At 41.4% G+C, this 14,295-nt stretch overlaps 1 protein-coding gene across 1 annotated transcript in view; it reads left to right on the top strand.

The window, feature by feature from the left end:
• The window catches only part of MARCHF11 (membrane associated ring-CH-type finger 11), a 103,006-nt gene extending 91,404 nt beyond the window's left edge, over positions 1-11,602 (top strand). The window contains exon 4 of the mRNA XM_026506714.3: positions 11,280-11,602. Within this exon, the coding sequence (XP_026362499.2) occupies positions 11,280-11,602 (323 nt within the window). The remainder of the gene's footprint in view (positions 1-11,279) is intronic.
• Positions 11,603-14,295: the final 2,693 nt, after the last annotated feature.

The raw sequence follows: 14,295 nt of genomic DNA, 5'->3' as shown, positions 1-14,295 counted from the left end.
GTTGGTAGTGTGGTCAAGGCACAGTATCGGGAAGAGTCTGAGAAGAGCATTAAATGTGAAGATCAGCTGCGGAGGGCTTTGGGACCTGCACTGGGCATGATCGAGCACCCCCCTGAGGCTGGAGCAAGGGTGGCTCTGATCTGAATGGCCATGTGGCTCTGTACTTTTGACCCACAGGGATGAGGAGCAGGTGGAGAAAGGTGAACTTTGAGGCTGGGCTGAGATGGGGTTTGTTATGCAGAGTTGCAGAGAGCCGGAGCAGACGGTCAGCCTTGATTTTGACCTCCAGAGCTGGGAGAGGGATGACAGGGTGGGGGTGCTTTCTCGGCGCTGGGGAAGGAACCAAAGCCAGAAAGAAGTGGCCGGTTGGGAAGGAATGTGCAGTCCGGGGGCTTGGCCTTCAGGAGGTAGGGGAGGGTGCGTTGAGATTAGGAAAGTGGGTAAGAAGCCCCGGAGGTGGTGGTTGTCTGCCCCGGGTGGGAGAGTTTCGAGGCTTGCAGCTGGAATGGTTTCTGGAAGGGAAGGGCCCAGGCTGGAGTGAAGGAGGGGCAGCAGATGGCAAGGGTCATGCATAGCAGGTCAAGGTTGGGTCATCCACACTGGCCCGAAGTCGTGTGTGTGTGTGTGTGTGTGTGTGTGTGTGTGTGTGTGTGGGTGGAGGGCTGTGGGGAGCCGGGAGCCAGGGGACGGATCATCCGTGATGGTTGAGAGCGGCTGAGGGCCCAGGAGGGGCTATCTCTTGTGGCTGCACTGTCTGCTCATGTGATCGCACGTGTGTTTCATGCCACTTCACCCCTTCTTTTGTGTGACTTTACTGTTTTCTAGAAGAATAGCTGTGGGAATTTCAGTACATGGGGCCCACGCACAGCTGGGCAGCCTTAGAGAGATCTGAGTGTCCCTAGGCCAGTCGGAGACGGGGTTGGTGCCGAGGTACTGGCTCGGAATGGCAAGTTTTCCTGGGAGGAGGGATCAGTATCGATTGTGCAGCAGAGGGAACCATGGCACGAAGAGGCGGCACCTTAACCTAAAATCCTGGAGATAGTTCTTCAGACCTGGCACCTGGCTCTTTGGGGATCTCCTGGTTTCGGACTGTTTTGCGCCAAGAACTTTATTTACCGAAGAGAATGTGAACACGATCAGTCTTCTAGATGCTGCTTCAGTGCACAACACAGAGGCTTGGGGGCGCTGACAGGGAGCAGGAGACAGACTCAAGAAGCGCAGAGGCGAGCACAGGAACGAAACTTGTACATGTTGTCAACGGCTTCCAGATAGGTAGACATAAGGTCTTAAAGACCTTCCCTGCAATAATATCTCAGGTGATGTTTTCTAATCCATGTACTATGCGAAGTGATTTTCCTCAAACTTCCCCTTTAATCCTCAAACCCTCTACAAGGTGTAGGTACTGTTGCTGTTCTCATCTCAGAGACGAGAACACTTAGGGCACCATGAAGAAGTCCCCCCAAGGTCACACAGATCGGAAGAGGGACCCGAGATTGGAATCCAGACCTTGTCGCTCCAGAGCCTGTGTCAGAATATTTATGTGATTCGGCTAGTTCTGTTCATTAATACCCCTTCTTATATGCTGAGTTTGAATGGCTCATTTACAAGATGTTGTTTATTCATGAAGTGAAACCACGTCAGTTGGTGTCTCAAACACCTAAGCCATAACAACAGGAATAAATACTTTTTTGAGGGATGGGGGGAGCTGAATTTAGATCAGAAATGGAGAAAAAGGGGCGCCTGGGTGGCACAGCGGTTAGGCGTCTGCCTTTGGCTCAGGGCGTGATCCCAGCGTTATGGGATCGAGCCCCACATCAGGCTCCTCTGCTATGAGCCTGCTTCTTCCTCTCCCACTCCCCCTGCTTGTGTTCCCTCTCTCGCTGGCTGTCTCTATCCTGTCGAATAAATAAAATCTTTAAAAAAAAAAAAAAGAAAGAAATGGAGAAAAAAAAATTTCCCTCCAACGCCCAAAGTAATGTAGCCATTTAGTGGAGTCTTTACTCATGTATTCTAAATCGATAGAGCCATACGGAACATACAGAAATATGAGTAGAGAATGGGGACGATTTAATACAGCGTCCCAAGAGCTATCTCTTTGCATTGATCTGAGTGAAACAATTTCCTAATAATTACGTATGTAAAGAATCACATGTAAACCTTGAATTTTGTTGCTAGGTCATAGGCTAGAATAATAAGGAAAGCTAAAGTCTGAGCATTTTAATATTCAGGTTAAAAATTCCATTAATATTTTCAATTAAAAAATCTTACTGAGGTTGTGTGAATGAAATCAAAGAGTTAGAAATTTTATTTATGTTTAGGTGGTTGCTTCTGTTTGGAATTTTTACCCCCTGCCTGTACGATTTAAGAGAAATGAAAAAAAAAAAAGCCAACGAAGATGAAATAGCCTATTACAGTCGTAAAGATAAACAGGTTTTAGATATTTCAGTTTAGATCTTTTTAAGTATTATTCTCATCCTGAAAAATAGAACCACCGATACATATATGCTTTACCCTAGAGATTAATAAAATCGTGCTCTGTGAGTTTGCAGGAGACGGTTCAACCAGTGGAGAAGAAGGGAAGTTAGCTGGGTTTGTTTCTACTTGCTACTAGGAAAAGCCCACTAACAGTCTCCTTCTAAGCACTGTTTTTGGTCCGGGTCTGGGTGGCTCAGTCGGTTCAGCATCTGACTCTTGATCTCAGCTTGGGTCTTGATCTCAGCATTGTGAGTTCAGGCTCTGCGTTGAGCTCCACACTGGGATAGAGCCTACCTTAAAAAAAAAAAAAAAAAAAAAGGAACTGTTCTCAGTCCATATACTAAAATGTGGGGAAACAAATGGAAGTCTACCAAAGTAGATTCCCAATCCTAAAAACTTTAGTTAACATAGAAAATGGACATTGATAAGGTTTTTTAACCCAATACGGTTACTCTGGGGTTTGCGGAGTTATTTTTATAAATTGTGAGGGTCGCTGTAATCCTTCCCAATGCTGCAGTATACCCTTTAAGACAAAGACCGGAGGAGAACTTACACTCCTAGCCTCAGGTGTCACTGAAGAGACTGTGATTCTATCTACTTCACAGTATAATATCCCTTGGGCCAAGCAGACACTAGTGTGGACTGATTTTGGCCAAGGATGGCTCCTGAGGTCTGAGTTCTTGCGGAGTATGAAGCACCCTGGACCAGGCATCAAAGGTCTGGCTCTGATCCTGGGCTTTAGCACTAACCGTGGACCTTGGGCAAGCCATGTCACTTCTCTGGGCCTCAGAGTCCTCATCCCCCAAAACAAAGGGGTTAGATGAAATCATACCCAGTATTTTCCAATTTTGAAAATCAGTGACTATGCCCACTGCTGATCGCTGTGCTGTATGACGTCACCCCTTTGCTGCAAGGTGTTTCATCTGCTCATGATTGAAGGACAGACTTGAAGTTGTATTCAGCTGAAATTAAAGTAGTTCTAATCCATGCTCCCAGTTATAGGAGGACTCCAGGATATCTTTGTCATCTCTAAAGGCATTGGGCTTATGCCTTCACTTCTTTTGTTGAAATAATCATATCCATAGGTGACTTTTTAAACAGGCACTTTTGGGTAGAAGCTTAGATGACATAACAGTTCTCTCCGGTGAATTCTCTTAATCCTTTAAAAAAATTAACATATCATGTGTTTTATAATGTTTATCAAAGTCCGCAGCTTTTGAGGAGTGTTCTGTGACTCTGCCAAAGGTAGATTTGAGAGGCAAGGCTAGTAAGTGAAAGATCAGGAGTCTTCCATCTACTAAGAAATAAAAGAAATCATTAAAATGATTGACTGATGGATTGGCTTCTCAGAACAGCAAGTAGTCAGATGAATGGGCAATCTCTTTTTTACTCCCTGTTTTGCCTGTAAATAGCAGAGAAGAATCCATATTGGCCTCCGAGGCTTTAGGCCTGAGTGTAGTCATTTTGTGACGAGCTGGGTTCACGATTGTTAGATGCAGGGAGACATTTGATGACCAGGCCAGCAAGGCCATGAAGAGTCGCCTATAGTCTACTGGGACTGAAAATAAGTCCTTGTAAAGAAATTTAGCTCTTCTACCACCTGCCAGGCCGTGTGTGAGTGTGAGTGTGTGTGTGTGAGTGTGAGTGTGAGTGTGTGTGTATGCATACATATGCTCATAAATGTATGAAACATAGGTCCTGATTCCTAAACCTCTTTCATCTCTAGTCTTGGAGTACATGTTGCATGTCTCAGTCTCAGCTCGATATCGGATCTTCGTGTTCATGGCACCATCACAGCTAGACTTAAGTTGACCCTTGTCATCCCTTAGACTCCAGTGATGGCTACTCTCCTCTTTCTCATTCCCTCTCATTTAGTGAAGATTTATTGAGTTTCTACTGTGTTTCAAGCATTGAAGTAGGAATAGGGCTCCTGTCCTCAGGGAGCACACAGCTGATTGAGGTCAAGGGCATAGAAACAAATTATTCCAGTACAGGTAATATGGAAAACAGTGCAGGTATTTCCTATGTGGCACGGTAGAAGGTAGGAGAGAAGGATTAATTTTGAGTGGGTCAGAGAAGAAATTATGAGAGAATCTGGATCTTGAAGCACGTTTAATAATAGTTCATTGTGAAAATGTAGGAGAGTGATCATTCTGGAGAAGTCTCTGTCTTATGGATTTATCACAAATTTGCTAACAATTAGCAAATTTAGTGCAAGAGGATAGAGGAGTCTAGGTGATTCCAAGGTTTAATTGATTTGGGGGATGGTCATTAACTGAAATAGGGACAGTAGGTCAAGAAGCAAATTCAACCTATGTCAGGACCTTTCAGAAAAGAGTGTGCTTCCCTCCCTGCCAGTTAGTAAGCTATTGTACTCCTTATTAAAATTTGGCTTTGCCATCTTGTTCGATTGCCAGACAGTGACGTCATCAGCATGGAAGATCCAGCACTGATGTGCTCTGTGCATCCAGGCTGATGACTACAGACTTCACTGAGCAGACAGGAGGACAGAGAGAGTGACAGGGTCATAGGACAGACACCATGAATTTTCTTTTGTGAAATCTTAGAGAAACAATCACTTAGGGTCTTTACTATCGTAATAATCTTCTCTTCGTGTGTACTGTTGGGTACGCTACTTTGGGGCTGGGTGGGTCAGATCATCAGCATTTGGACATTAGCCAGCCTCTAGTTGCAAGGGTTTTTGTGCTGTGGGAAGTTTGTGAATAATTCTTATTCTTATTATATTTCTTGCACAGAAGATTTTATTACCAATAGTTTGAGTGTTTGAGCCTCTGAGCTTTATGCTGTCATGATTAGCCTGCCATTCTCAACTTGAATCTGTAAATTAATACACTATATGTATGTGTATGTATACATAAAATTTATATTCAACAATGGAAAAATCAACTCATCTTTTATAGATGTAAGTGCATTTTATATGGGATATTTCTTTACATTATTTGTTCTGATATGGGCAACACTAGAAGTACATTTTCACAAAAATCCCCATATATAATCAGGACATTGTAGTTCCCAGAGACCTGGATTTTAAGATATCAATTTATGATGGCTTTGTCCTGTGAGTCTAGTGACTTCAGCGGCGGTATATATTATATTATCTTTCAGTTTTCATCTCTGTAAGTTTTATATTTTTGCATTTTTTTTCTTTAAGCTCCACATATAGTTCAGTTCAACAAAAAGCATTCAGTGTACAAAGAAGGAATCACTCATGTTTACTTCTTCAAGGTTCATATTAACAAGATGCAACAATGGGGGAGTGCCTTTTTTTTTAATACTTTATTTGAGAGAGAGAGAGAGAGAGAGAGAGTGAGCACATGATTGGGGGGAGGGGCAGAGGGAGAGGGAGGAGCAGATTCCCTGTTGAGCAGGTATGCCGGGAAGATTAATGCATTTTATGACACTCTAGCAAAGAACATGCAACAAAGGGTATCTTGGACCACACAGTCTTATTCCGTTAATACTCCTTGAACAACCATCCTCCAAGTAATGGAAATTAAGGAGTCAAAAATGGGTCCACTTTATGAGACTGACTCTAAACTGTTCGTAAGTGGGATTAAATGGGACCCAAAGTCCCCCTTCTGCTTCTGGTGCACCCCGACTTCTCAGAATGACAGTGGTTGTATTTTAGAGCGTATGTGTCAATTTCACTGAGCGAGGTGGGGAGAGAGGGAGAGAGACAGAAAGAAATCTTGGCAATGAACAGTGGTGAAATTTAATCTAGAAATCTTGGACATTTTCAGTCAAGAGACTTTTCTGGCCAGCTATCTGCTGTGTGTTGCAAGTTCTTCAGCTCTCCCAAAGGTCGTTTTGATTGAACAGCACATAGGGCTTTAGCCTTTATTCCTTTGTGGATCTTGCACTTCTTGGGAAAGCTCAGGGTGGGTGCAGCTTCCTGGATGAGGCCCTCACCACTATAGTGTTGCCTTCAACAACTTGCTTCTTGTGGGCAGGGAGAGGAGGAAGGGGCTGTTTCACTGGCCCTCTTAGAGATATAACAATGGCAGTGACACACAAAGATCTTAAAAATGGCAGTTAATGATATAACTTTGCCCAAATCACAGTTTCCAGGGCTTAATTTACTCATATTTTAAATGAGGGCGTTATAGGTCTACGTGGTCTGTCTTTGTCTGTTCAAGCCTTTATAGCAGAATACCATAGACTGGGTGGCTTAAACAAAGAACATTTATTTTTTACAGTTCTGGAGGCTGGGAAGTTCAGGGTCAGGGTGCCAGCATGTTCAGTGTCTAGTCGGGTCTCTTTTTGGTTTGCGGATGGTTGTCATTCTCACATGTCCTCCCGTGGCCTTTCCTTGGTGTCTCTTCCACTTTACATAAAGGCATTAATCCTATCATGAGAGCCTCCCCCTCGTGACTTAAAATAGCCCTAATTACCCTCCCAAAGGTCCCACCTCCAAATACCATCACGTTAGGGATTAGGACTTCAACGTATGAATTTTGGAGAGACAAACATTCAGTCCATAGCAAGGACTCTTTTAGTTGGTCTTAATTCTATGACTAGGAGAGACTGCCTTACATTGGAAATTAAACCTGAATAGAACTGTAGTACTCAAAGTCTATAAGTAGACACATTTGAGCTCCCATCTCTGGTCTTACATCTTCATGATGTTGGACAGCTGTTAAATCTCTCCATGTCTCAATTTCCTCAGCCATGAACTTGTTCGATCGTGGTATCTATGTGTAGAGTCGCTGTCGAGATTAAATGAAAATCATGCAAATAAAGCACTTAGTGCTATGCTTGGCACAAAATGGCTCCTTGGTAAAAATTCGTAAGTTTTGAAAAGCAACCAAACCTATTTGAACAAGAGCTGAGACTGGTAACACAAGAAATGAAGTTATTTGATCAGTAGTTTGGTTGTTAATATCAAAATTTGTTTGTATCAATTTTGCAAGTCTCTGTTCATTACAACACATCATTTGTTTGTGTTGAAACAGAGCAGACAAGTGGTGTGTGTGTGCACGCACACGCGCATGTGAGCCTATGTACCTTGATAGTTTCCCTCATCATTTCTTTCGGTAATTAATTCATTTTCTACTACCATATAAGAATTTCAGCCAACACACCGCTTACAAGTTTGGAATGTATTTTACCTATACATGAACACCGTGCTTTTATTTCAGTGAAACCAGAAACATTTAAACTTGCTCTTTTTCAAGATTATTCCCGAACAAAAATGTTCCTTTGCACATCAGTAAGGGGATGCTCCAGTTAAATGTTACTGGCAGGGAAATGATAAAAAGCGACCAATCACATAAACACACATACTTACTGAATTCTCAAAACCCCAAATTCCTATGAATCATACCTTGTTGACGTCCATGCTATTAATAATGTAGCAAGTATCCTAAAATATTTAATATTTACATTTTATAGAAATGATCATTGCTTTTCCTTTCAGGTCTAGTGACTCAGATGAAAAAAATAAATCTAAGAATAAATCTAAGCCTGTTCTTATATGACCTGAAATGTCAAGGTAACAAATTCATTTTAAGGCTTAATTTGAAGTATTACTCAAGAGAGTGAAGCTACTGGAGGAAGTGAGTTTCTCAGTTGTGAAACAAGAGGAGACAAGATCATCAGTAAGGAAGTATGGCAGGATGATTTTTAATTGTTGGATTTTCAGCGTGTGGGCTAAAGTCAGATGAATCCTTACTCCTGGATTTCAGTGATGGGGTGGCCATATGTTCTCATTACCACAAGTACAAAAGGCATTTGCTACGATTCTAGAAGATTTAGAGAAGAAAGAGGAAAATGCACCTTCCAGAGGACAACGTTGGGGGTGGAGTGGCATTCTCTTATTTCAGGAAAATTTAAGCTTCGAAAGGACAAGGAGTAATTCTGAACGCTCATGGGGAATAAAACAAAATCTAAGCATCATTCATAACTTGAAATGCAATTAAGAAGCAGCACATGGAGCTGGAAATTCAAGCGGACTTTGTCTTCATGAAAACTTCAAGTAGCTCTCTCTCTAAATTCCGTTCAAAATGAACTATAAAGACCTGTGGGATTTATTTGTGCACACTGGGTAGATTTATGCATTTAGAAAAGGGCTACCAGGAATGTATTCCCAGAAAGTGACTTTAAGCTCTAGTAAATGATCTGATTTCTGGCCTCTCAAAGGAAATTGATAAAAAAAAGAATAGGATCCTGTGACATGAGTAGTTTCCTGGGGGGAAGCTATCCCCCATCACTGCACTTCTCCAGGATGAACCTGTTACAAGCTGTAATGGTTTTGTGATTAGTGTGAATGAATGTTTCTCACCACACAGATTCACTATTGACTTTTTAATTAATAATGATGTCTTGTTTATAGAGCCACCATCTCGAGGAAATTTGAGTGCTTTATAATTGATGAATTTCAATTTATCTTCATACTATCCTGCTCAAAGTATAGATTAGGTACTCTGATTGTGTTTTAATGAGGAAAAATAGAGCCAGAAAAGCTAAATCATGGCCCACAGAGATTTCGGAAGGCTAATAATAGAATCATCAATTAATATCTGGTAGTCTTTATTTCTAATTCTGGCTGTTTCCCAAAAATATATAATCAGTTGTGTCAGTTTTTCCTTAGGAAAATGAGGTAGAGCAAAACAATCATTTGCAATTGCTATGATCACCAGAAGTTTACGTTCCTTCTCATTATTTTGGTGGTATTCCACAGCTATTATCTATTTTTATTTATTGGGCCACATGCATGTTTTAGTGGCCTATGTTCACATCCTCGGAATGGTCTTAAGTCACATGTGTCAGAAAGCTTATCTCCTGGGATGGGAGTGATCTAAAACTTAAATTCTGGTATTAGGTAGTTGTGATTTTTCAAAAATTGGGTACCTCCATCACCTACTTGCCATTGTTTTAGTTAAGCAAAAAAAAAAAAAAAAAAAAAAAGAATTAATCCTCCCAACAAAGCCATGTTCAGAACCCTTACTCATTGTACCTATGAGAATGTAGCTACCATCCTTTCAATCACCCATTCATGCAGCCTTAAAAATATGACTCTGATTTTTCCTGCTTCTTGGTGACTATTTCTATCAATTTTTTCTCATCTGCCAAGTGTATTACTTTGCCCCTCTGTATTCTCCTTACTGTTTCCACTCTGCTCTCTACGTTGCATGTAGTCACTATTGACTTTTTAATTAATAATGATTTACCCCAATCATTTCTTTCTGAAACGTCCATTTTTTTTTCTTTCATGCGGCTTTGGGATTTCTGCTTTTTTAAGACTTATCCATGTTAGTGCATGTAACTTTGTTGCCTTCAATTGTGTTGCTGTGATCCATTGACCCACACAATACAGTTCATCCATTCTTAGAATGGATTGTTGGGGATTTTCCCCCTCAAATATGAACAGTTATGTAATAAACATTTTTTAGAAGATTTATTTATTTGAGAGAGAGAGAGACAAGGGGGGTAGGGGCAGAGGGAGAGGGTGAGAGAGAATCTCAAGCAGATCCCCCTCCCACCCCGCCCAAGCACAGAGCCCGACGCAGGGCTCAATTTCACGACCCTGAGATCACGAACTGAGCTGAAACCAAGAGTCAGACACTTAACCGACTGAACCACCCAAGCACCCCTGCATAATAAACATTTTTGAACGCACTTCCTTGTTCACATTTGTGAGAGTTTCTCTAGACCCTGTACTCAAGGCCAAAATACTGGGAGGCAGGATCTGTTCACTTTCCAATTTATCATTAAACAGTGCTTGTAGCCAGCTGACGTGCTGTATTAGGTGCCATTTCCACCTAAGAAAAGACCCTTATTGATCTCTCTACCAACTTTCAATGGAATTTCAGCCTCCTGAAGGAGAAGAGTTCCTTCTCACTTCTCAAATTAAGGGGCCTCCCCCAAGGAATTTCTTTTTGTGAGAGGTCACCAGTTCAAAAGCTCTTGGACCACATGCTGAAATGTAACTGTGTGAAAAGGGATCTGGGCTGGATGATAGAGACGGAGCTATGCATCCTGGTTACAGACTGCCAGTTTATGCCAGTTTACGGTCCCTGAGGTTCCTGCATTACCTTGTGTATTTTCCTGAGAGTCTGTTCTAGAAATGTGTAATCACCCAATTGACTATCTAGCAGCAAAGAGCAAGGACTCTGGAGCCAGCCTGCCTGGGTTTGAAACCCTGCTAGACCGCTACTAACTGTCTGCTCTTGAGCTCGTTCCTTGTTTGTAAAATGGGGGATGGGCTCATAGTGAAAACTGAATGAGGTAATATACATGAAACTCTCAAGTAGGTGCTAAATACATTTTTGTTGAATTGTTGAAGAGGGGAAAAATAAGAAAAAGGTGTATCATACCTCCTGTGTGTCAGACATTGTTTTAGGAACTGGGAAGATGGTAGTGACTTTAGTATCTGTCTCTTTCCTAAATTCAGTTCCCAGTTGAGACCAAGTCCCCAACACATTACGTGGCCCACAGTAGGCACTCAAAGAGATGAATGAATCAATAAAGCTAATGATTCTCTTAAGGCAACGTAAGTGCCCAAGGTATGTTCTCAGCCGTGATGGGCGAGTTAATTATATCCGTGAGAACTTTGCTCTGTGCGTGTTAGTGTGTTCTTATTCTTTGGATATTGATTATTCCTGTGTAATCTGGAAAGTAGCTTACCGTTAGCCATAATATGTGAGAAGTCAGGGTACCATGTTTTTTGACAATGACAAGTAACAGAGAATTGACTATTTCTTTAATCCCTTGCTTGTATACAAAATAACATTAACTTTTTTTGATTATGACCGGCCTTTTTAAATTTTTTCCTTAAACTTTAGGTCTCATTGTCCATGAAGGAGCTGCAGTTTACAGAGTATTTAAGCGCTGGCGAGCTGTTAACTTACACTGGGATGTATTAAATTATGATAAAGCCACAGACATCGAAGAGAGTAGCCGGGGAGAGTCTTCCACAAGCAGGACTTTATGGCTGCCGTTGACGGCTCTGCGGAACAGGAACCTGGTCCACCCAACACAGTTAACCTCCCCGAGGTTTCAGTGTGGCTACGTGTTACTGCATCTGTTCAATCGGATGAGGCCCCACGAAGATTTGTCAGAAGACAATAGCTCAGGGGAGGTTGTGATGAGAGTGACTTCTGTGTGACACAAGTGTAAGGCGGCGTGGTATAGACCACCCTGCACACTTTGGAATGTAATGGCAATGAATGGCGAAACCATAGCACTTCTAAAAACACACATCTATGAACTTTTTAAGATTTATGCTTTTATATGAACATTTGAATTGCAAATACATTTTTCTGAAAAAAAAAAAAGTTCTCTGGTTCTTTGTTTTCTGATTTATCACATCTTTTATAAGTTGGTACTTGAAATCATTTTACATATAATTTAACTCTACTTGGTTAAAAGAACGATGAAAGTTATCCTTAAGGCTGAAACTATTTTTTCTTGCTTGTTTTAAATATATTTTTATCAAACTTCTTGCTCCATGTGTAGTTTTTCAGGCATGCTACAAACGGGAAGGAGTTGAGAACGCTGTGGGCAGATGCCAGAGTGGCAACGCGACACTGCGTACTGGTCCTCTGTGTGCCTCATGCTTATTGGCAAATGTGAGCGAGACTTTTTTGCTGGGATGAAGTAATCTGTCACCAGGCATGCAAGCTCTAGGAAAGTTGGCCTAATTTCTAGCTTCTGAAACAATACAGAGAACTTATAAGAAATTAAAGATGAGTGGGAAAAAATAGTTTTACTCCAGTATGTATGACATACTCGTATTACATACAAGTAGGCAGGGCACTGTGCATACTTCGAGCCCTAAAACTCGCCAAAACGTTGCATCCTTGCTCGTATATAATAATAATATGCCTCACATTTGCATAACCCTCTTACAGACCTATCGCAGTCATTTGGGTTAATTATTCGTGTCTTGATTTCTGTGAGCCCTATTGTAATTAGATTTTCTTTTTGTAAAAGCTTATATACCTACTTAATCATTTAAACACTGATCCTATTACTTGGTTTAATGAAGTCCTGGGAAATACATTCACCAGCAGCGAGAAATGTTTCTCTTTCCCTAGGTAAGTACTTTTTAAATGAAAAGAGGAAAAGAAAAATGAGGCTATTGATTCCCCAGGAACAGTTTGCTAACTAGTGGCACCTGGAGATTTTCTACCTTTTAATCCTCCTAATGGAGGGAAATGGCACAGGCTAATGAGCAATGACAGGATAAGTGAAGAGGCCAGCAGTCATGCTTTCCTTAGAAACAGGAGCTGAACATGTAAGTCAGTTGAAGTAATTGATGATTAGATTTTAAAGCATATGAAATAAAATGCTTTACATTCTATTTTCTAAAAATGACCTCTGAATGATTAATAATAGAATAGTTAATGTGAATAGGTAGCACTGTGATTCTAACACAGCAATTCCCACCAGAACTTGAAATAATATTTTCCCAGTTAAATTTACAACTGTCACAAATGAGTTAAGGATGTGATCATTTGCAGAAATGGGAAGGAGTCTAGAGGTCACAGAAGAAGGAAAACAACTACTGTCTAGGGGCAGATGTAGGAAGTGAGAATGTTACACATGCTCATTCTATATGTTGTTTGTTTTTGTTTTATTTTTTTGAGAGAAAAATGCTCGAGTGGGGGAGGGGCAGAGAGGGAAAGAATCTTCAAGCAGTCTCCCCACCGGGCGTGGAGCCCAACAGAGCCCAACGCGGGGCTCTATCCCACAACCCATGAGATCATGACCTGAGTTGAAACCAAGAGCGAGACGCTTAACCCACTGGGCCACCCAGGTGCCCCTATATGTCATTTGTTTTAGTCTGATAAGAGCACAATCCTGGGCGAGGCACTAGTGGTCAGTCCTATAAATCTGGTCTCTGTCTCTCAGAATCTTGCCACCTGGGATCAGATCAGATCATATAAAACAGACACCAGGAATGCCAATCTGCTGTCAAAGAAGCAATCCATTAAATGTACCCCACGAGTGTTCATGTTTGTCTTGGACTGTTCAATCACCAAGAAGAGTCATCAACAATACCACGTTTAATGGAGAAGAATTGTAGGTACTGTTCAGAGCATCTCATTAAAAATACTGGACAAAGAGACTTAGACACAGACTAGAGGAGCACTGTCCCATATTTAGCAAGTCTACCCTTCTAATTAGTGTACACCTTTGTATTCATATCAACTCACTAGAAACAGGAGTAATGGATGAGCAACCCCTCTCTGTAGTGTCAGGCGGGGTGCAGGAGGTGGAGATGTCATTGTGAGAGTACAAAGTGGGTTTGTCGACCTGGACGGAGTAAGCACTCCTAGGCTCCCCTGCTTTCCAGCACCTTGCCCTTTTGATAACGTTTTGTCTACACCCACTATTTCCCCTCATCACCTTCACAGCTGCCACCTCCTAACACACCCACACATAGCACATGCCCACATGTGACCAAGTCAAGGTTGAAATAGGATCTGGAAGAATTACCACTCAAAAAAATGTACCATCCTTGAAATGATTACGCAGAAACTCAAAAGAAGCACTCCGGGTTGGGCGGGGACATACATTTAAAGAATTGAATTCACTGCTTAATAATCATTAAAATTTTAATATGCAATATGAATTATGAAATAATCAACTCTCAGCTGTAAATGCTGTAATTCAAACTCAGGCTGCCTTAAATATTAAAAATATTTATGGTGAGGAAAGAGTTGGAAATATTTTAATTATCTTTTAAAATATTTTCCAATATTATGAAAACTTAGACCTGTAGGCCATCTGTCTCTTTTCAACCACTCATCTGAAGGACAAACATTTACAGAGCACTTCCTGCGTGCCTGATGC

This window comes from Ursus arctos, unplaced genomic scaffold (genome assembly GCF_023065955.2).
Source record: "Ursus arctos isolate Adak ecotype North America unplaced genomic scaffold, UrsArc2.0 scaffold_15, whole genome shotgun sequence".
NCBI lineage: Eukaryota > Metazoa > Chordata > Mammalia > Carnivora > Ursidae > Ursus > Ursus arctos.
Note: the sequence above shows the minus strand (reverse complement) of the source record. Positions and strands in the feature narration are given on the sequence as shown.